This window comes from Saimiri boliviensis, chromosome 2 (assembly GCF_048565385.1).
Source record: "Saimiri boliviensis isolate mSaiBol1 chromosome 2, mSaiBol1.pri, whole genome shotgun sequence".
In the NCBI taxonomy this organism is placed as follows: Eukaryota; Metazoa; Chordata; class Mammalia; order Primates; family Cebidae; genus Saimiri; species Saimiri boliviensis.
Window position 1 is genome coordinate 220,224,272 of NC_133450.1, and position 22,134 is coordinate 220,246,405.

At 54.6% G+C, this 22,134-nt stretch overlaps 1 protein-coding gene across 1 annotated transcript in view; it reads right to left on the minus strand.

Annotated features, from left to right (window-relative positions):
- Positions 1-22,134, minus strand: part of NIBAN2 (niban apoptosis regulator 2) — a 69,223-nt gene that overhangs the window by 17,614 nt on the left and 29,475 nt on the right. Inside the window, exons 2-5 of the mRNA XM_003940609.4 lie at positions 9,948-10,078; positions 4,606-4,734; positions 2,591-2,696; positions 937-1,104 (exon numbers count right to left, since the gene is read on the minus strand). Coding sequence (XP_003940658.1) covers positions 937-1,104; positions 2,591-2,696; positions 4,606-4,734; positions 9,948-10,078 — 534 coding nt within the window. The remainder of the gene's footprint in view (positions 1-936; positions 1,105-2,590; positions 2,697-4,605; positions 4,735-9,947; positions 10,079-22,134) is intronic.

The window sequence follows — 22,134 nt, forward strand, 5'->3', positions numbered from 1 at the left end:
GGGCCTTGTGCAGTTCCTCCTCCAGGCCCACCCCTGCCACCTGTGGCTCTCCCTTCATGCTGGCTGCCTACTTCTGCCTGGCACACTCCTCCCCTCTCCTCTAGGAAGGATGTGAGGGGCCCTGGTATCTCCTCCTTCAGGATTCAGCTGAAGCTGCACCATAACCTCCTCAAGGGAGCCTGCCCTGACCAACCCCTCCCCCAACACGCACACCCCCTCAGGGCTCCCGGGGTGGCTCCGCCCAGCAGCCAGCATAGTTGTGAGCCATCACCCCAGCAACCTCATCTGTCTAGCATCTGTCTCCCCTACCAGTCTGCCAATGGCATGAGAGCAGGGAATGTTTCTTGCTCCCTTTTTGCACCCCAGTGCCTAGATCTGGGGCTTCTGAGTAGATACTAAAAATGTTTGTTGAATAAATGAGTGACCTGGTAGAGTCACCTCCTAAGTTTACAGATGAGAGCACGGGGGCCCTGAGGGAGGCAGTGAGGTTTCCAAATCACCCTGCTGGTTGGTGGAGGAAAAAAAAAAAAAAAAATCTTTACCAAGCCTGAGGTAGACTCTGAATCCTCACAAACCCCTTAAAACACACAAAGGAGTATCCCCACTTTACAGAGGCTCCAAAAGGTAAGTCAGTTCCCTAAGATCATATAGGTGGAAAATAGAATCAGGATTGTGACTGTGACTCAGCATCCAAGGGATCAACAACCACACCCCCCTGTGAATAATGTTTAAATTTTTTCCTAAGCAGCACAAAACTGTTTCATCAAGAAAGATTAAGGGTGGTATTACATGGTTTCTTATAACCCCAGAAGAGAAATTAGAACAGCTCGTAGAGCAAGGTTGCCACACCACACCCAGCCACTAGGTGTCACCATTTAGCAATAACCCAGGTCCTGCCCCTCCCTCCCACCACCCCTGCTCCCACAGGCTGCTCACCGTTGTTGCAGTGCCGGATGCAGTCCTGCAGCACAGCCTGCCACTTGTCCTGCTCGGCTTCTGTCATCATGCAGAAGTAGTAGTGACGCGCGTAAGGATGCCAGAGGATGAGCGGGAACTGTGTGGGGCACTTGAGGATGGGTGTGCTGCCCGACTTTGCTGTGGTCCCTGTGGAGACAGAACCTACTGAGCGGTGACCCTCAGAGCAGAGGACGGCAGAGAACTAATCCCTTGGCCCCAGCTCTGAGGGCAGGCTCAGGCCCAGAGAAGGCTGGCCTGCCCCGGGCTGACCAGCAAGCCGGGGGATCGGAGCAGCCTTCTCTCTGGCTGTCCTTCCCAGCTCCAAACCCGAGTCCAGCATCTGTGCAGACCCATGTCTTTTTTTTTTTTTTTTTTGAGAGTCCTGCTCTGTTGCCAGCCTGGACTGCAGTGGCACGATCTTGGCTCACTGCAACCTCCAACCTCTGCCTCCCAGGTTCAAGCTATTCCCCTGCCTCAGCCTTTCAAGTAGCTGGGACTACAGACGCATACCACCACACTTAACTAATTTTTTGTATTTTAGTAGAGAAGGAGTTTCACCGTGTTGGCCAAGATGGTCTTGATCTCCTGACCTCATCATCCGCCCACCTTGGCCTCCCAAAGTACTGGGATTACAGGCATGAGCCACCATGCCTGGCGAGACCCATTTCTCAGAATGGGTAATAAGTCACATCCACCCCACTCCTGGGTAAGGTTCTAAACTCTGTGTAAAGCACAAACAACACAAGGTCGGAGGCCCCAGGTTCAAGAGCCAAGCACTACCTTCTTGGGTTTCCCTTCAAATTTCGGCTGTGGAGGCCAAAGTGTGGCTTAAGTGTCCACATGGGGAGGGAGGCATGTGGGGAGGAACAAGATACAGCAAAAGGAATTTTTCCCTCCTTCAATTTCATTCTCAAGGATATGTAAGATCCAGCGAGATAGCTGGTCCTGGGCTGTGACCCTGCCACTGTTGTTAAGAACACAACAATAACAGTTATTCTCTCTGCCCTGGCTCTGGGTTGGGCTGTGCTGGGCACACAGCCCCTCCAGGGTCCACACAACACCCCGAGGGCAGTCCTCTTAGTGCCTGTGCTTTGTAGGCACTGAAGAGGCTGAGATTCAGAGGGGGGAGTGACTCACCCGAGCAGACACAGTGAGACAAAGCCAGAGTCACGCTGGAATCCAGGATGCTGCTCACCCAAGCCCTCCATCACCACAGAATTAAAGCAAGACTCTACTTTCAAGTCCCTGGGGCACAAACTGCCCCCCAGGTGGGCACGTCCCCTGCCCCCTGGTTCCCAGGGATCATCAGAGAGGCCAGTGTTGTTCCTGTAAGGCTGCTGGGGAATTTCAGCCAAGCTCAAGCAAAAGCAGGATACCAAGAAGAGTAAGTCCTGACACATGCGGTGGTGACTCACAGATTTACAAGGCAAGGTCACCAGACATCTCCCAGGAGGCCCTCAAGGACTTAGGGAGATGGGAAAGGCAGACGGTGAGGTCCCCATTCACAGCTCTAGGCCTAGCTGGTCTCTCCGCAAATGTGGGTCTGAAAGCAATGGGTTCACGGCCACCCCTCCCCTGGCCAGCTCTGCAGGCCTGTGGAGGGCATCGTGGCCTGGGGTGGGTGCTCCTTTACCTGGTAAGGAGTTGCCAACAAGCTCCAGGTATTGGTCCACGGAAGTGAGGATTTTGTAGCCTGCACTGTTGATGACAGCTCGTGGTGGAACCTGCCGCTCATAGGCCTGAGGAAAGCAAGAGAAATGATCCCTGAGGGTTAAGGGTGTGGCCAAGCCCAACTGCCACCTGGCTTCGCGGCCCTACTCAGTGTGGCCCAAAGTAAAGAGGAGAAGGGGAAAGAGGAGGCGGCAAGAGAGGAACAGAGGGAAGAGTGTGACTATCATGGTGATTAGAGCAGTATGGTATAGCAACCTAGACCCCGGCTCTGGGCTCAGTTCCTAGCTTCACTGGGTAGTGTCTGTGTGATGCTGAGGATAAAGTTCCTTAAATGCCTGAGCTTCAGCTTCCTCATCATAAAACCAGGGAATCAAGAATATTCAGGATGAGGAAAACTGTTTTTTTTTTTTTTGAGACAGAGTTTTGCTCTTGTTACCCAGGCTGGAGTGCAATGGCGCGATCTTGGCTCACCGCAAACTCCGCCTCCTGGGTTCAGGCAATTCTCCTGCCTCAGCCTCCTGAGTAGCTGGGATTACACGCCACCATGCCCAGCTAATTTTTTTGTTTTTTTTTTTTTTTTTTTTTTTTTTTAGTAGAGACGGGGTTTCACCATGTTGACCAGGATGGTCTTGATCTCTTGACCTCGTGATCCACCCCCCTCGGCCTCCCAAAGTGCTGGGATTACAGGCTTGAGCCACTGCGCCCAGCCGGAAAACATTTTAAAATAAAAATAAATCCAGGGTAATAACCATTCCTGCCTCACAGAGCCATGTGAGGACCGAGTGAGCTAATCAGTGGTACCTGCACACCACAAGGACTCAGCAAGCTTGGCCGAGGTATTCTTACTGTTGCTACTGTTGCTATTGCCTCTGTTGCCAGCAGCAACACTAGTTATTTCTTACATATCAGGCTCTGTGCTAAGGGCATTGCATGCTTCATTTCACAGAATTCTCCCAATCTAAAACATGAACACCCACAACTTCACATAGCTGGGAAGTAGCAGAACTAGGATACGAACAGGACTATTCGTCTCCAGAGCCTGGGGTATTTGACAATTACCCTGAACTGCCCCCACCAACTTCCTAGGTTCTGAGCATCACACATATGTCCTCTGGAGGAGAATTTGCTCCAGAAACTTACACCAGTCGCAGGAGCTGAAAGCGGTTTTGATGAAATAGCTCATATAGCAGGGCTGCCATGCTACTCCCTGTCACTAGGTGTCACTATACAACCCTGTTCCTGAAAGTGGCTCAGCACCTATAGGGCACTGATTTGCAAAACATGGTCTCAGATCTTCACCACCACCCTAGAACTTATTAGAAATGCAAATATTGGCTCCACCCCAGATCTGAATCAAACTTGGAGTGGGGGGTGAAAGCCCAGTATCCGGTCTTTCAACAAGTCCTCCAGGTGAATGGGATGCCCTACCATTTGAGAACCACTATTCTGGCGCACAAGGTTGTTCCTGGCTTCATGCTGCTCTAACATTGATCTGCCCCGAAATACAGGGCAAAGGCCTATTCTTCTGGCTGCTCTGGAGAAATGTGCAATTGAAGAAATCAGGTCTGTGACTCAACCAGGTGGGGCTTTCCCGAGGGTTCAAGGAAAAGACAAGGCACAATCCTCCTGGAGAGGCAGGAAGCCCAGTGAGAAAGGAGGTGGCAGGAGGAAGTGGCTCAGCGCCCTGGAGCTGGAAGGACTGGAGAGAGATTAGAGGGATGGGGAGGAGTGAGTGACAGTTGGTTATGAAGGACAGGAGTCAGCGGTATTCCCCATTGATGAAGAATGGGCTGCTGTCCGGAGAGTGCACCCAGGGCAGCCTGCAGGTTGGGTGAGGGGAGGGGCCGAGGTTGCGCTCTGGCCCTGGTGACCCCGGGCGGGCTGTGAGGGTGGCTTCTGGGGTCTAAGATTCCAAGTGGGGACGAGGCACACGTGGAGGAGGTGAGGAGGCTCAGCACGGCGCCGGGGCAGCCTCACCACTTTGTTGTCATAGAGCACCAGCCCGTAGTTGTGGGGCACGAGGCTGAAGCGGTTCCTCCACTTCTTGCTGTCCTCCTGGTACTGGAAGAGGTTCCCCGAGAAAATGATGCGCTCGTCCAGGGGCACCTGTGGGCAGGAGAGGGCGGGGAATGAGGCCCAGATCGGGGGCTGGGGGGAGCGCTCCCCATGAAGCTGACAGCCCAGCCAGCAGAGCCTGTGTGTGAGCCCCTGGCCTAGTACGTCCTCCACTTTGGATCTCCCAGGGTCCTCCCAAAGCCTGTGAAGCCTGGCTGCCTCTCACCCATTCTGCAGATGAGAAGACTGAGGCTCAGAGCTGTGGAGGGTCTCACCCAGGGTCCAGGCAGGGTGGCGATACCAGGACTTGAACCCAGGACAGGAACCCACCTACTGCACCAGGCTGCTCCTCACCCACCTACAGCTGCAGCACTGGTGCCCTGCAGTCACTCCAAGCGTGGGGGACACACCCCCAGGCCAGGACTTCAACGGCCCCAGTGCCTGGGCAAGTCTATCCCTGGCTCTAGGCCTCCATTTCCCCTCAGGGCAATGACAACTTGAACAAGGTGGCTCCAGAGAACCTCCCAGCTCTGGTGGCTGATAAGACGGCCTCCCTCAATCTGGGTGGGGATGGAGAGTGCCTCTGTCTGGGGGTGTTTGATGTCTGACCCGCATCCTGGCAGGCTGATGACCTATGTAGGCTGGTGACCTACGTAGGCTGCAAAACACCAGGACCTTCCTACAAAGCCCAACTCTGCCTGACTCACAGCGTGTCTCGTCCGTCACTGAGCATCAGTTTCCTCAGCTGTAAAATGGGAATCATAAGAGTTGGCACCTGACAGGCAGGTGCATAATACACAGGACCGCCATGACCACTACTGGCAGGACTCAGTATCTGTGACAGCTTCCCAGCCCCAGGGACTGACTTATCAGGGAATGGGGAAGGGGGATCTTTAAAACCAGGATTGGGGGCCCAATCGGAAGCTATGGCCAGGTTCGAGGCGTCCTGAGCAGAGAAGCACCAGGAAGCTTCTGGAAGGAGGGAGACCACAATGGGAGAGGCTTCATCTTGGATGGGAGGGAATCCAGGGGAGTACAGTGTTCCTCTGTTTCTTAGCAAATTCTATTTGTTCTATAATAAATAAGTTTCCTTTGGCCTGACGCGGTGGCTCACGCCTGTAATCTCAGCACTTTGGGAGGCTGAGGCAGATAGATCACTAGGTCAGAAGTTCAAGACCAGCCTGGCCAACATGGTGAAACCCTATCTCTACTAAAAATAGAAAAATTAGCCGGGCATGGTGGCGCATGCCTATAATCCCAGCTACTTGGGAGGCTAAAGCAGGAGAACTGCTTAAACCCGAGAAGTGGAGGTTGTGGTGAGCCGAGATCGAGCCACTGCACTCCAGCCTGGGCAACAAGAGCGAAACTCTGTCTCAAAAATAAACAAGGTGCCTTTTGCAAAAAGAAACAATTCTCCAAAGCAGTCACGGGAGAAAGGGTGATTGCCATTGTGCCTGCACCTTCCTGGCTTCCTGGCTCTGCCCCGGCCCATCCTCGCAGTCCCGTCTCCTCTTGGCCCTGAGCACCCTTCACTGTGTCCCCCTCTCCCCACTCCCTCCCTGCTGCTTTTCAAGGGGAAACACAAAACACTTCTGGAGAAGGAGAGCCCATTGTGCTCACACAATAGGACCTGCAGGCTTCTTCCTACCAGGGACAAAAATATTTACAGGAAAAGAAAATGGTTCCCCTACCACCCTCCGCCCCACACACAGTGGGCTTTGCCCAAGTCACAGAGCTGCCCTCAGTGGTCTATATATAAACTTCCTACACTCAGCTCAAATCCCAGTCTTTTCTAGAAAGAGCAGAGAGCTCTCATAACACCCTAGCAAGAGGCCTCTGGTTTTCATCTTCCTCCCTGCTTAGGGCAGGAGCCCCAGGACATAGGGACGGGCACTCAGGGACAGGGCCAGTCCCAGCAGGAGGCTGTGCAGAAGTGAGCTAGCGACCGAGGCAGGCTCAACAACCCCAACCACCCAGTCCACCCCCAGATCCCAGGGAGCTCGCAATGGGTGGCTGGCTGTGGGTTTGGGTTTTATTTTTAAGACTTTCAAATGGCAGAGTCGTGTTTCGATTGGAAGGCCTTCAGGAAATGAAACAGAACTTAACAGCCCAGGCAAAATAGTTACGACTGTGCAAAGCTCTCCAATGCCTCAGTCAGAGACAGCACAGGCCCCAAGGTCACAGACAACCAGGACTCCTGTCTCGGCACCGCCACCCACCGCCAGAGCCTGGACAAGCAACTCTGCCTCTCTGAGCCTCAATGTCCACATCAACACAGCCCCTCCCTCGGAATGGGGCCAGGTGGCTGAGCAAACAATACAGGCACAAGACAATTGCTGTTTTAGCCAGGTACAGTGGCTCACACCTGTAATCCCAGCACTTTGGGAGGCCAAGGCAGGCAGATCCTGAGGTCAGGAGTTCGAGACCAGCCTGGCCAACATGCTGAAACCCCGTCTCTACTAAAAATACAAAAAAATTAGCTGGGTGGGTGGCAGACGCCTGTAGTCCCAGCTAGTGGGGAGGCTGAGGTACGAGAATCACTTGAACCCGGAAGGCAGAGGTTGCAGTGAGCTGAGGTCGTGCCACTGCTCTCCAGCCTGGGTGACAGAGTCAGACTCTGTCTAAAAAAAAGCAAAAAACAAAAAGACAACTGCTGTTTGATGATTCTTATTTTTATTGTGTTATTATCATTTTTAATTTTTTTGTCCTCTACGAGAAGGAATTTGGTTCAAATTTTATTGTATTCTATTGTTTCTAATAAAAACCATTGTTTTTTATCACCACTGGTGATTAATACTGTCTCTAGTATTACAATGTTATTGTGACTTTACATTGAGATAATCTGTTTCCTGAGTGGCAAAATAAGACCAAAAATACCTGCTTTTCAGGGATTGTGGGTGAGTGATTTCATTTTACTCTCCTTGCTTACATGTTGCTATTTTTCTATAATAAATACACACTCCTGCCTCCCCAGAGTAAATGGGGCCTCACGCAGAGGAAATGCTTCACGCCCTCGGCTGGCGCCCACTTGTCTTAGATTCTTATGACTTGGGCTGCCCGTGACATTTCTCTCCAGACGGGGGAGCCATTCTGGCTCCACTCACCTGGGCTGCGTCCAAGGCCTCATTTCCTGCCTTTCCTACAACACAGGTGTGCACCTGCCCGCTGCCCAGGCCAGGCCACAGCTGGGCCCCTCTGCTGCCACGTGGTTAAGAGGTTATCACGACACTGGGGAAGAGGCAACCTTTTCTGCATCCAAAAGCAAAGGTGATGCTCTGAGCAGCTCCAACACAAGGTCCTAATCTCCCCCCTCTACCAGGCAGGCTGCAGTGACAGCAGAAAGGGCCCTGCCTCCGCCATCCTGAAGGAGCCACTTAAAGGCTCAGCCTTGGCCAGGTGCATCAGCTCAGGCCTGTAACCTCAGCACTTTGGGAGGGCGAGGTGGGAGGATCTCCTAAGTCCCACCCCGGGCCCTGTGTCTCAGTCAATCACAGGTTCCTTTTCCCAGAAGGCTTTACCAGCCCCCTTTGGCCCATACTGACCCTCAGGCTGGAGCTAGGCTTCTTCCGGTCCCTCATTTGACAGATATTTCCTTAGCAAACAGCATCCTACTATGTATAGCATAGCAGATCATGAGGCTAGTGACAGCACCTTCCCTGCTTCAGGCACAGCCACCCTGGGAAGGAGGTGTTCTCCTCCCATTTGACAGATGAGTAAACTCAGGCTTAGAGGAGGAGCTTGCCTTGAACCGGAGACTAAATACTCTAGAACAGGCGTCCCCAAACTACGGCCCACGGGCCGCATGCAGCCCCCTGAGGCCATTTATCCGGCCCCTCACCGCACTTCAGGAAGGGGCACCTCTTTCATTGGTGGTCAGTGAGAGGAGCACAGTATGTGGCGGCCCTCCAATGGTCTGAGGGACAGTGAACTGGCCCCCTGTGTAAAGTTTGAGGATACCTGCTCTAGAGCCCCAGCTCTGATGGTGGGGGGGAGGTGAGCTGGGAGGAGTCACCCATGGTGACTGAAGGGATCTCAACAACACGACCTGGGTTACCCACCCATTCGGAAGTGGGAAGGAGGCTAGGCATGGTGGCTCCTGCCTGTAATCCCAGCCCTTTTGGGGGACTGCAGCTGGAGGATCACTTGAGCCCGGGAGTTTGAGACCAGCCTGGGCAACACAGCAAAAGCCCATCTTCTTTTTTTTTTTTGAGACTGAGTTTCGCTCTCGTTACCCAGGCTGGAGTGCAATGGCGCGATCTCGGCTCACCGCAACCTCCGCCTCCTGGGTTCAGGCAATTCTCCTGCCTCAGCCTCCTGAGTAGCTGGGATTACAGGCACGCGCCACCATGCCCAGCTAATTTTTTTTTGTATTTTTAGTAGAGACGGGGTTTCACCATGTTGACCAGGATGGTCTCGATCTCTTGACCTTGTGATCCACCCGTCTCGGCCTCCCAAAGTGCTGGGATTACAGGCTTGAGCCACCTCGCCCAGCCCAAAAGCCCATCTTAAGAAAAAATACAAAAATTAGCCAAGAGTGGTGGTGTACACCTGCAGTCCCGGTAACTGGGGAGGCTGAGGTGGGAGGATCACTTGAGCTGGGAAGGTTGAGGCTGCAGGGAGCCATGATTGCGCCACTGCACTCCAGCCTGGGCAACAGCAAAACCCTGTCTCAAAAAAAAAATTAATAGGCCAGGCACAGTGGCTCATGCCTGTAATCCCAGCACTTTGGGAAGCTGAGGTGGGCGATCACTTGAGGCCAGGAGTTCAAGACCAGCCTGGCCAACATGGTGAAACCCTGTCTCTACTAAAAATACAAAAAAAAAAAAGGCCGGGTACGGTGGCTCAAGCCTGTAATCCCAGCACTTTGGGAGGCCGAGGTGGGTGAATCACGAGGTCAAGAGATCGAGACCATCCTGGTCAACATGGTGAAACCCCATCTCTACTAAAATACAAAAAAAATTAGCTGGGCATGGTGGCGCGTGCCTGTAATCCCAGCTACTCAGGAGGCTGAGGCAGGAGAATTGCCTGAACCCAGGAGGCGGAGGCTGTGGTGAGCCGAGATCGTGCCATTGCACTCCAGCCTGGGTAACAAGAGCGAAACTCCGTCTCAAAAAAAAAAAAAAAAATCAGCAGCCTGGGGAAGGGGGCCTTAAAGGCCATTACAGTAACAAGGAAAACTGAGGCCGAGAAAAGTCAAGTTACTCCCCTGAGACCACATGGCGAGAGGCAGCAGAACCCACCCGAGCCCCCCCAGCATCTCTCACCTTGCGCCAGAGCAGCTGGGCCTGCGGCAGCCCCGTACCCTCAATCTCGTGGCGCATGCTGTTGAAGAGAGCCACGCCATACTGGTCTTCGTAGAACTGGAGGAATTCTGTCAGGATCTTCCCAGTTTTTTCTGGAAGAGAACAGAAAACAGGAGTTTGAGGTCCTCAGGGAAGCTGATGCATCTCAAACCTCCCCCAGATTCCTGCATGTGGAATTGTTTGCACAAGCTCCTAGCACTCATCTGTGCTGAATTTCTGGCCAGAGCCGCGAGTTTCCTGTGAAAACCAAGCGCCTTGGTAAAGGGTGAACCTCCAGATGGGGAAGTGGGCAATGGCCATAGACAGAGAATCAAAATTCACAAATGCAAACGGAACCAGAACTCCATTTCCTCTCTTCACACTGGTGGGGGCGTGCAAAAACAGGCCATGTCACCCAGAGCCGGGGGTGTCAGGAATGGGGACAGCCGTTTTTCACAGGTGGGTATCCAGTCCTTTGATGCTCCCACCTCTAGGAATCTACCCCACAGAAAGAAGCGCAGGAGGCCACGGAGGTGAATGTGCACTGAGGCCATAGAGCCGGGAGGCGGCAGGGAGCAGCTGAACTCGATCTCTAGAGATGATCGGTATATACTGGTTCACCCAGGACGGGAAAAAATAAAAAGATGGAGGGGGCCAGGTGTGGTGGCTCCCAGCACTCTTAGAGGCTGAGGTAAGTGGATCAACTGAGGTCAGAGGGGCTAGATCAGCCTGGCCAAGACAGCAAAACCCTGTCTCTATTAAAAATACAGAAGTTAGCCGGGTGTGGTGGCAGGCACCTGTAATTTCAGCTACTCAGGAGGCTGACACAGAAGAATCACTGGAACCTGGAAGGCGGAGGTTGCAGTGAACCAAGATTGCACCACGTACTCCAGCCTGGGCGACAGAGCAAGACTTCATCTCAAAAAAAAAAAAAAAAAAAAAAAAGATGGCGGGACCTAGCCTGATAGGTGCCAATAAAAGGAAGGGAGCTCGTGCTCCATTAAGCAAGTGATGGAGTCACCTGTTGACTATCATCTCATTAAAAAAAAAACTCTTTCTGGCCAGGTGCAGTGGCTCACACCTATAATCCCAGCACTTTGGGAGACTAAGGCAGGTGTATTGCTTGAGCCCAGGAGTTTGAGACCAGACTAGGCAAAACACCAAGACCCTGTCTCTACAAAAACAGAAGTTTGGCCAGGCGCAGTGGCTCACACCCGTAATCCCAGCACTTTGGGAGGCCGAGGTGGGCCACTTGAGGTCAGGAGTTCAAGACCAGCCTGGCCAACATGGCAAAACCCCATCTCTACTGAAAATACAAAACTTAGTCAGACATTGGTGGCAGGTGCCTGTAAACCCAGCTACTCAGGAGGCTGAGGCAGGAGAATCACTTGAACCTGGGAGGTGGAGGTTGCGGTGAATCAAAATTGTGCCACTGCACTTTAGCCTGGGTGACAGAGCAGGACTCCATCTCAAGAAAAAAAAAAATACAAAAATTAGCCAGGTGTGGTGGCATGTGCCTATAGTCTCAGCTATTCGGGAGGCTGAGGTAGCAGGATCATTTAAGCCGGGGGAGGTCGAGGCTACAGTGAGCTATGATCGTGCCACTGCACTCCAGCCTGGGCGACAAGAGCACGACCCTGTCTCAACACACATAACAAAACCATAACTGCTCCTGTTTGTGCATATAGATGTCTTAGGCTTGGGCGCTTGGAGGAGGTCTGGAGGGCAGCATGCCAGGCTGGGAAGGGCAGGACCGCTGGGTGTGGGAGTGGGGTATGCAGAGTGAGCTTCATTTTCTATTGCCTTTTATAGCATTCAAATTATTTTATAATCATATTCCTTTCATAATAAAAAATAAACATTCTAAAAGTAACGCCTCTACCAAGTGAACACCCTTTCTGCTTTCACTGGCCATTTGCTCCTGTCTCCTAAGCGGTTTCTGAATGGAGGTGAGTGTTATGGCCTTGAGAGGCTCAGGCCACAGCAGGCTCAGTATGTGTGCTCCCAGGCACCCCATGTTCAGATGAAGGACGAGGCCCAGAGAGGGTCTTGCACCCATGAGGGGAGACACTTCCTGTTCCCAAGAAGCTGCAGCTCTCGTCCCCACCGGGATCTGTGCTGGCCCACTGTGTGGCTCTCCTCTTTGGGCCTCAGTTTCCTCCCACACACTGAGAGCCTGGATTCAATGATGGACAGGCCCTGTCCCCTCTGACAGTCTTGGATTCCAGATTTCGAAGACCTGGTCCTTTCTCAAAAGGAGCTGGCAGGACCCTGCCCCTCCCTCGGCCAGTCTCCAGGTACCAAGGGCACCTGGCTAGAATGACACTTCATACCATCCTCTCCATAGCTCTGTGAGGTAGCACCCGTGTTATCCCCACTGTACAGAGGAGGTAACTGAGGTCCAGGGAGGTTAAGTCACTGGCACAAGATCACACAGCCAGTGGGTGGTGGAGCTTGGATGCAGTCCCAGGTCCCTGCCAGGAGGTGGTGGCCTGGGAGGGCTGAGAGTACATGCCACGTGCCACGCCTCACAGCTCATACCCAGGGTACCGGGCACATGACCCTCCTGGGTGTCTGCCCACACCCTGGGCCCTGCCTCAGTGATGGGGGTAGGGGGATGTCCCCCACCCCCTCTCCACAGACCCTGTCCCTCCCTGTGCTCCCCTTTCCTGGAATGAGGTTATGTCTGTCCAGATTCCAGTTTTGGGGGAGGGAGGGGAGAACAAATGAGGAATTTGCTTTGAACGCCTATTTTTTTTTAAGCCATAAACAACCAGAACGCTCTCCAAGACCCATGGGAATTGTTTTGAAAAATGATGAGGCAGAGAGGGAGCAGGTGGAAGAGAGTCACACACTGGGGCTGACAGAGAAAAGAGGATGGAGGCGGACAGTAACATCGGTACCATCATTGTCATCATCATCATCGCCACCACTTACGGAGCGCTAAACCTGTTCTGCGGCAGGTTTTACGCATGTGAACCCAGAGACTCTCCATGAGAACCCCAGGCAGCCAGTGCTGCTATTTTCCTATTTCCCAGGTGAGGAGTTCAGCCACACACCCCCCTGGGTAGTCTATCAATGTGGCCAGCAGGATGGGCAGGCTTGGGCCTGCAGGTCTCAGGGGTCCTTTGGCCGTGGCTCCGGGGCCCCCAGCCCCGGAGCATTCTTTCCACACAGAGCATTATTTCCCAAAGGGCTAGAGTCTGCCCTGGAAGGAGCTGCCATGGCTGTGAGGACTCACACCCAGCTCTGCCTGACCGCAGCCCATGCTCAGCTGCCCGGACAGCATGGCCCCGATATCGAGTCTAGGCAGGGAGTAGCTGGGTTCAGAAGGAGCCCCGCGCAGAGCTGGGGAGAACATAAGAGGGCAAGATGGAGCCAGAAGAAGGCCCAGGCATGTCCCATCAAGGAACAGTTGAGGCCCAAGTTGGGCAGGGCTGTGGACCGGAGGGGAACGTGGAGGAAGCTCTGAGGAAGGGAGGGATGGGAGCGTGGGGACCCGATACCCTTCAGGGCGGGAGCTGAAGGTCAAGTCTCTGGGCCAGGGTGGTGCTGGACCAAGGGGGCCCGGGCAAGGGCCAGGGGTCCATGGATGCAGTTCCCTCTGGGTTTCTCACGTTGGCCCCAGGTGGAGCCAGTCACTCACTACCCAGCCTTGCTCTCAGAATTCAGGAGCCAAGTGGGTCAGGTAGTGAGGGCTGGAACTCTGCTGGAGGGTCTGGTCTCCCTTTGCTCACCCCTGGATCCTGGGCACTGGGCCTGGCACAAGCAGATGTCGGGGAGGGGTTGGAAGAGTGGGGGGTTGGTCCAGCGACCAAATAGTTACTAAGTCCAAACAAGGGAAGGCCTTAGGGTGGGCACCAGGGGGAAACTGAGGGAGCAGCAGACTGGACGTAGGGGGACAGCATCAGCAAGTGGTCAAGGACCTTAAGGATGGTGCCCAGGCAGCACCAGGAAGCCAGCCCTGCTCAGCAGAAGGGTGGCCGCCAAGGCAAGCTGGAAAGGGAGGACCATGGGGAACAGGCCCGCGGACGGCTTCTTGGCACATTCTTCCGAGCACATTCTTGAGAGATGTCTTCAGCCAGCGTGGAAAGAACCGCCATGTGCTCAGTACAGAGGAAGCAACCCAGAGACGCAGAAGATGAGGGCTCGGGCGCTGGGGGCCCCAGGTGTGGAGGTCAGAGGGACTCAAAGGCCAGCAGCACTCGGAGGGGCCTAGCCTGGACGAAGGGTTTGCAGGGGCCTTCCTGGCCAGGCCCTGTTGGAAGAAGACCCAGGAGGGCACTGCAACCCTGGCGGGGGCCCAAACATACAGCCCAGCCTGGCCACAGCTTCACCTGCTGAGCTCTGGGGCCACCGCCCAGGCGGCCCCCACCCAGTACCCCACTTCTTCCCCCGCCCAGTACCCCACTTCTTCCCCCACCCAGTACCCCACTTCTTCCCCCGCCCAGTACCCCACTTCTTCCCCCCACCCAGTACCCCACTTCTTCCCCCACCCAGTACCCCACTTCTTCCCCCCACCCAGTACCCCACTTCTTCCCCCACCCAGTACCCCACTTCTTCCCCCACCCAGTACCCCACTTCTTCCCCCCACCCAGTACCCCACTTCTTCCCCCGCCCAGTACCCCACTTCTTCCCCCACCCAGTACCCCACTTCTTCCCCCACCCAGTACCCCACTTCTTCCCCCACCCAGTACCCCACTTCTTCCCCCACCCAGTACCCCACTTCTTCCCCCACCCAGTACCCCACTTCTTCCCCTGACCCAGTACCCCACTTCTTCCCCCGCCCAGTACCCCACTTCTTCCCCCCACCCAGTACCCCACTTCTTCCCCTGACCCAGTACCCCACTTCTTCCCCCCACCCAGTACCCCACTTCTTCCCCTGACCCAGTACCCCACTTCTTCCCCCACCCAGTACCCCACTTCTTCCCCCGCCCAGTACCCCACTTCTTCCCCCAGCCAGTACCCCACTTCTTCCCCCCACCCAGTACCCCACTTCTTCCCCTGACCCAGTACCCCACTTCCCCCGACCCAGTACCCCACTTTTCCTTCGTGCTCCCTGCAGTGGCTCTCTCCCTGGCATTGCCACTTCAGGATTTTACAACTCAAATTCCCACGTGGCATCCTGGCCTGGGTGTCTGTGGGGGTCCCGAGCCCGGGCACCCCTCTTTCCTCCACACTTGCCCACAGCACTTCTTCCCATTTCCTGACACACCATGGATTTGGGGCAGATATTGAACAGGGCCTCCAACACTCAGGCTTGCCACCCTGTTAGGGGAATGTGAGCCAGAGAGGGTGATCACCTCAGCTAGGTCACACAGCCAGATGGAGGCAATCAGGTTCGAGCCATAGCCGGCTGCATGCCCCACTCCTGGTCCTGGCCCTGGCCACTGTCTACAGGGCTCCAAAGGTCCCCCTACCTCCCCTTAGAGGCAAAGAGGAAACGGGCTGTGGCCCCATCTGCAGAGGCAGGGCTGGCCCACAGGTCCCGGAGGTCTCAGCTAGTAGGAGTGATCACCCACTTCTGCGAGCTACAGAGAGGCTGGGGGTGGGGGGAGGCGGCGGTCTGAGCTGTGTGCCAGCCTCGTCGCCTTCCACATTTTCTCATCCATCCTGCCTCCCTGCACTGACAGCCCAGGTGCTGCTGGCGAGAAGGCAGGGGATGGAGGGGGTGGGATTGACAGAGCCTGTCCCACAGTTCCCAGGTGCCCGGCCTCCTGGTGAGGAGCTGGGAGTCAGGGCCAGAGTCCCCGCCCAGCCACATGCCAGCCCTGCACGCGCCTGACTCTCTCGGAGCCTCCCGTTCTTGCTCTGTAAATGGGCCTCTCCGAAGAGGCCGTTCTGAGCTCTGCACTCCGCAGGAGGAGGATAGTGCTTGAGGTGTTCAGCCCCAGGCCTCCACAAATGTCACTGTCAATCACCACAGCTCTCAGCTTAGGACAGCAGTCCCAAGAGACTGTGAAATGTTTATTAGCAGTGTAACTTTTATAGTTTGAAATAATCCAATAAAGATTTGTTTTCTGAAGAACTGGGACAAGAATCACAAAATAAAAATAATGATAGGCCGGGCGCGGTGGCTCACGCCTATAATCCCAGCACTTTGGGAGGCCGAGGGGGGTGGATCACGAGGTCAAGAGATCGAGACCATCCTGGTCAACATGGTGAAACCCCATCTCTACTAAAAATACAAAAAATTAGCTGGGCATGGTGGCGTGTGCCTGTAATCCCAGCTACTCAGGAGACTGAGGCAGGAGAATTGCCTGAACCCAGGAGGCGGAGGTTGCGGTGAGCCGAGATCGTGTCATTGCACTCCAGCCTGGGTAACAAGAGTGAAACTCCGTCTCAAAAAAAAAAAAAAAAAATAATAATAATAATAATAATAATAATGATAAGGGGCTTTCCACAGATAAAGATCAAAGAAGCAGGGGAGCCGAGGGAGACGGTGGGACCCCGCATGTGGTGGGGGGGTCCCCCTTGACAGTGGCTGGGCTCCCCTGGCTCTACCCTTAGCCTCTGCTGACACCCAGAGCCATTGGTTGCCCCCTTTTCACCCTCTGCCAACAGGAGGTAAGCCCACCCCCGTCAGACACAGTCCATCTGTCCTCTGCAGAACACATACCATTCTTCAAATGGCCCCAGAGATGACTGCAGGAAAATCAAACCACCACTTTACAGGTGTATGAACCGAGGCTCAGAACAAGTAAACAGCTCAAGAAAGGCCACTCTGCCAGTCCACAAAACCTGCTGAGACCCCTCGCAGGCTGTCACCAAAGATGCCTGCCTGTAGGGATCCTGATTCCCTTCTTAGCCGATGAGGGCAGCGTGCGAATTCTGGGAGTGGAATTGAGGGTCCTGGCCTGTGCCCAGGAACCTCGAGGAGCCACCCCAATCCCAGGCCTCTTTCTCCATGTGGTGTCTCCATAGGTACTGGGCTGCATCCACCTCTGAAAAGGCCACTTTTGGCGATGCGGGGCCAGGGCAAAACTCACGACACACTCGTGGGTTTGCTGTAGAGCTGAGTCAAGCCTTTCAGTGAGTTGATTGAATAAGGGGGTGCTCTGTGGATCTTAGGGGGGCTCTGCTCCCAATATGATTGGAACCTGTCTCCAAGGGCTGCACCCCATGGGGCTATTGAGGGTGACTGAGAAGGAGCCCCTCACAAGCCAGTCCTCCTAATTCTGTCCCTGGAACCACAGAGTTTGCCAGGGATAGGTACCTGTCCACTGAAAACTTACTGCATGCTCCACAGCCTGTTTAATCCTAATAGGTATTAGTATCCCATCTTACAGATAAGAAAAGTTGAGACTCAGGCTAAACACAGCGGCTGCCACCCAGAAAGCACTCAGTGTCATGTGCCTATTTAGAAACGCAATGGTGCAGCTGAGTGTGGTGATGTGCACCTGTAGTCCCAGCTACTCAGGAGGCTGAGGCAGGAGAACGACTTGAACTTGAGAGACAGAGATTGTAGTGAGCCTAGATTGCATCACTGCACTCCAACCTGGGCAACAGAGCAAGACTCCATCTCAAAAAAAAAAAAAAAAAAAAAAAAAAGAAGGAAAAAAAAGGAAAAGAAATGCAGAGTTGTGTGGCCAGGCACGGTGGCGCCCGCCTGTAATCCCAGCACTCTGGGAGGCCAAGGCGGGTGGATCACCTGAGGTCGGGAGTTCAAGACTACCCTGACCCACATGGAGAAACCCCATCTCTACTAAAAATATAAAAAATTAGCCGGGTGTGCCTGTAATCCCAGCTACTTGGGAGGCTGAGGCAGGAGAATTCTTGAACCTGGGAGGCAGAGGTTGGGGTAAGCTGAGATCGTGCCATAGCACTCCAGCCTCGGCAACAAGAGCACAAAAACTCCATCTCAAAACAAACAAACAAAACCACAGAAATTAGCCAGATGTGGGTGGCGGGCATCTGTAATCCCAGCAACTTGGGAGACTGAGGCAGGACAACTGCTTGAACCCAGGAGGTGGAGGCTGCAGTGAGCTGAGATGGTACCACTGCACTCCAGCCTGGGTGACACAGTGTGACTCCATCCCCACCCCCAAGAAAAAAAACACACACACACACAAAGAAATGCAGTTGTGATCACATCTGGAATTCACTATATACTTAAAATGGATACTTTATACAAAGACTGTGTATTAGAGACATCTCACAGTAGGAAAGTTAAGGATCGAGCTGGCTAATCTTTTGGGAATGATAGATATGTGGAAAAAATACAATAAAGATCTAACTTGGGTCAGTCAAAAGAAAGAAAGGGAGACTCACTGACTCACTCAAAGACACACAGGCCGGGCGCAGTGGCTCAAGCCTGTAATCTCAGCACTTTGGGAGGCCGAGGCGGGTGGATCACGAGGTCAAGAGATCGAGACCATCCTGGTCAACACGGTGAAACCCCGTCTCTACTAAAAATACAAAAAATTAGCTGGGCATGGTGGTGTGTGCCTGTAATCCCAGCTACTCAGGAGGCTGAGGCAGGAGAATTGCTTGAACCCAGGAGGCGGAGGTTGCGGTAAGCCGAGATCGCGCCATTGCACTCCAGCCTGGGTAACAAGAGTGAAACTCCGTCTCAAAAAAAAAAAAAAAAAAAAAAAAAAAAGACACAGCCTGCAGGAGAAAGAGGTGGGTTTTGGAACTTGTCTCCCACCAAAGCCTGCACAGAGCCCCACCCCGCAAAGCCTCTCATCCCAATGGCCCCTCATGAGGACCCACAATGCCATTTTCAAAGCCCCGGTTTTCCATTCTCTTGCAGGGTTCTTGCCCAGTTACAAAAACGAGGCAAGACAATGCTTTACTATCCTCATTTTACAGATGAGGAAACTGAGGCTCAGAGAGCAAAGTGACCTTCCTGGGCCACAGTTGGCAGGTGTCAGGGCCGGGGCTGAGGTCTAGGGTCTTCAGCTCCACTGGCCCCTGTCAGGTCGGAGCTGGTGGAGAACCATCAGACCCACTGGAGCCTTACTTCTTCATCCTCCCTGGGCCCTAATTTTCCTACCTTTAAAATGAGAGGGTGGGTCCCTGTCAGCTCAGCTGACGGTAAATCTCAACGACAATCTAATCAGTATTTTCCTGGCCCGAGGAACCGGGATGCTGGCCTCAGCACCTCCTGTGAGCTGCTGGTGAGTCAGCTCTGACCAGCAGCTGATCACAGCCCCCTGGGAGGGTGCGGGGGACTGAGGCAGAAGGACTGAGGAGAGGACTAGGCGCCCCCCGTCACCTGCAAACGAGGCACCATTTCTTCATGGACACACAGGCTCTGGGTTCAAGTCCCAGCTCTGCCACCTACGAGCTGTGCGGCCTTGGCCAAGGCACTTCCCTCTCTGAGCCTTTATTTTCCCCTCTGCAAAACAGCACAACAGTATCTCCCTGATTAGGTTTTGAGAGGATTAAACGGGCCACCGAGCACGAAACCCTTTACCCTGGCAAGAAGGGGGCACGTTACCAATGGGGACACCTATGAAATGCCTCGTCAAGGTTCCTCTAACCCACAGTGAGGCCCTTGAAACAGGCTGAGCGTGCAGCCTGGCCCACCCAGGACCAGTGCCAACAGCAGCCAAGGCAGCCACACGTTAATTAATCTCTGATTTTCCACGCTGACAACATTAAAGACCACACTACTTCCTGTGCAGATAGCGAGGCTGGGCAAGAACTGGGGAGGCCCCAGGGTAGCCTGGAGGCTTAGGGAGCTGGGGGATGGGATATCAGGCCCACTGTGCAGATAGGGGAACTGAGGCTCAGAGAGAAGGGGCTTGCTGAGCTGAGAATGGAGGAAGGAGGACACAGGTCCTTAGAAAATGGACCTAAAAAGGTGCCTCGGAGAGCCTCAAATGCCAAGCTAAGGAGTTCCTTCTTTGCCTTCTCATGATGCTCCCCAAACCCACTACGTGCCGTATCTGTGCTAAGCATCTTACTTGGACCCATCCCCCAGTTCTTCAGCTCAACCTCAGGCCAGGTGGTATTGGTGTTGGCAGAACATTTCAGACCAGGTGACCGAGAGCTGGGTTCCTCTGCCAAGTGACGTCGCTGAGGAGAGGCAGAGGTAGGATCTGCACCCAGGTCCCGAGCTGGTGCCTGAGCTTGAAACCCTGTTCCACGTGGACGGTGGGCCCAAGAGGAAGAGGGCCACCTCCCGCTGTGACCGCACCCAGCTCATGTCCACCACGGGGGCTGCATGCAGGTACCAGCCCTGGTTTGGCCCAAGTGGAGGGCACCACGCCAGACCCATCCCTGGCTCATCTGGTCTCTCCAGTGGGCTCCGCGGACACACCTCACCCACGAGGCCCGGCCCGGTTTCAGGGTTTCAGGGCTGAGAGGTTTGCCTACTGAAACCAGGCAGGTGACAGCACCCTGTAGGGTTGGGCAGGCTCAGAACCTGCCCACCTGGTTCCCAGGGCATAGGGAGCAGGTCCAGCATGGGGAGGTAAGAGAAGGAGGGGGGCGCTGACCCCACCCACCCCAGAGCCGTGGGACCAGCAGAGGCAGAGTGGGGGCAGGGACTCCATTTTCCCAGGTCTCAAAGTTGTCCAAAGCACCGCAATCTCCATCATGTGCCTGGGACAGCAGAGAGAGCTTGGGGTCCAGGGAAGTGGTGACACTCTCCTAAGGCCACACAGCACGTCCAACAGAGCTGGGTTGGGATAGCCCAGCACCTTGCCCAGGGCCTTTCTACTCACCCCCTACCTACTGTCACAATCAACACCCAATAGCAGCAGCCACTTGTCAACACCACCTCTGTGCCCAGCATGGCACACTGCACATGAACGCTCATTATTTTATGCATTGTCCCCACTTCCCAGAGGAGAACACTGAGGCTCAGAGAGGCTAAGCGACTTCTCCAGGGACACACAGCTTGTAAATGACATGAACTCAGAACAGGAAACCAATGTTTAGGCAAATCCATCTCACACCTGGCCTCCACGCAGCACCAGCCCGTGGGTGGCCCCGTGGGAAGGGCAGACACAGGGCTCCTGCTCAGGACCTGTAATCACGTGGGAAGCAGCAGGGGTAGGAGGAGTAATGACAGGCTCCATCAAGCAGCAGGAGGGGACCAGCAGCCCACCCACGGGAAAAGGCTGAGCCAGCAGCCAGAAGCTGGCAGGCCAGGGAGGAACAGGTCAGCTGAGTATCCCTCACCCAGTCAATTCCTGTCCAGAAGGGGAACAGCACCAGAGAAGGCAAGGGACGGATCCCAGATCCCTCCACAAGCCACCCCTGGAAGAAGGGGTGCAATGGCAGATCATGGGATGCCCCCCTTCTGGGCCTAAAAGAAACAGGGCCTATGGGATTCCCAACCCCACCATGATCTGGCCCCCACCAAAAGCCCAACAGGCTGAAGTAGGCTCCCCAGCATCCAGGGGCCAGTCAAGAGACCAGTACAGCTCCCCCCAGACTGTGCCTCTAGTCACCGCCCCCCAGACAGGCCACTCCCATCCTGTGTCTGCCGCAGCCACCAAAATCCTGCCTACTCCATCCTGGCTGCCTCTGATCCTTCCCACACACAGGGGCCACAGGGGAGTCGCCCGAAGCTTCCTGGCTCAGAAACCTTCCAGTGGTACAGCTCCTGCCGCCTCTGGGATGGAGCTGAGCTCCTCGCCATGCCCGCGGCCCCTGAGTCGTCTGGGGTCTTGCAGAGGCTGCTACCCATGTCCGGAGCACATTCTTCTGCCAAGCTCACTCTTCAGCTCTCCACCGTGCTGGCTTGCCCTGGAAAGCTGCAGGCTGGGTGGGAGCCCCCCACTTATTCCCACAGCCCACCGCTGGCCTCCTGCTGGGTAAAGGTCTGTTCCTGGTGTGACTCCCACAGGCAGCACCCCTGCTCCTAGGGCAGGGCCTGGCACACAGCGGAAAAGGAAGGGAAATCCACAACAAGAAGCCAGAATCTCAGGCCAGGCCCACCCCCAAAAGAGAGCCACCACGCCACTGAGAATAAGCCCCCACACACCCCGGAGACTGCTCACCACAGTAACGAAGGCTTACCTCCGAGCAGACCCTTGGCTGGGTGCTGGGGATGATGACATGTGCACTGCACTGTCCTTCCTTGGGAAGGTGGCTGCCACCAACATTTCCCACCCTGCTGGCCTCGGGCGCCCCAAAGGGACCCTCAGCTGGGTCACCCCTTAGCTGAGGCCAGTTTTTTTTTGTTTTTGTTTTTGGGTTTTTTTTGAGA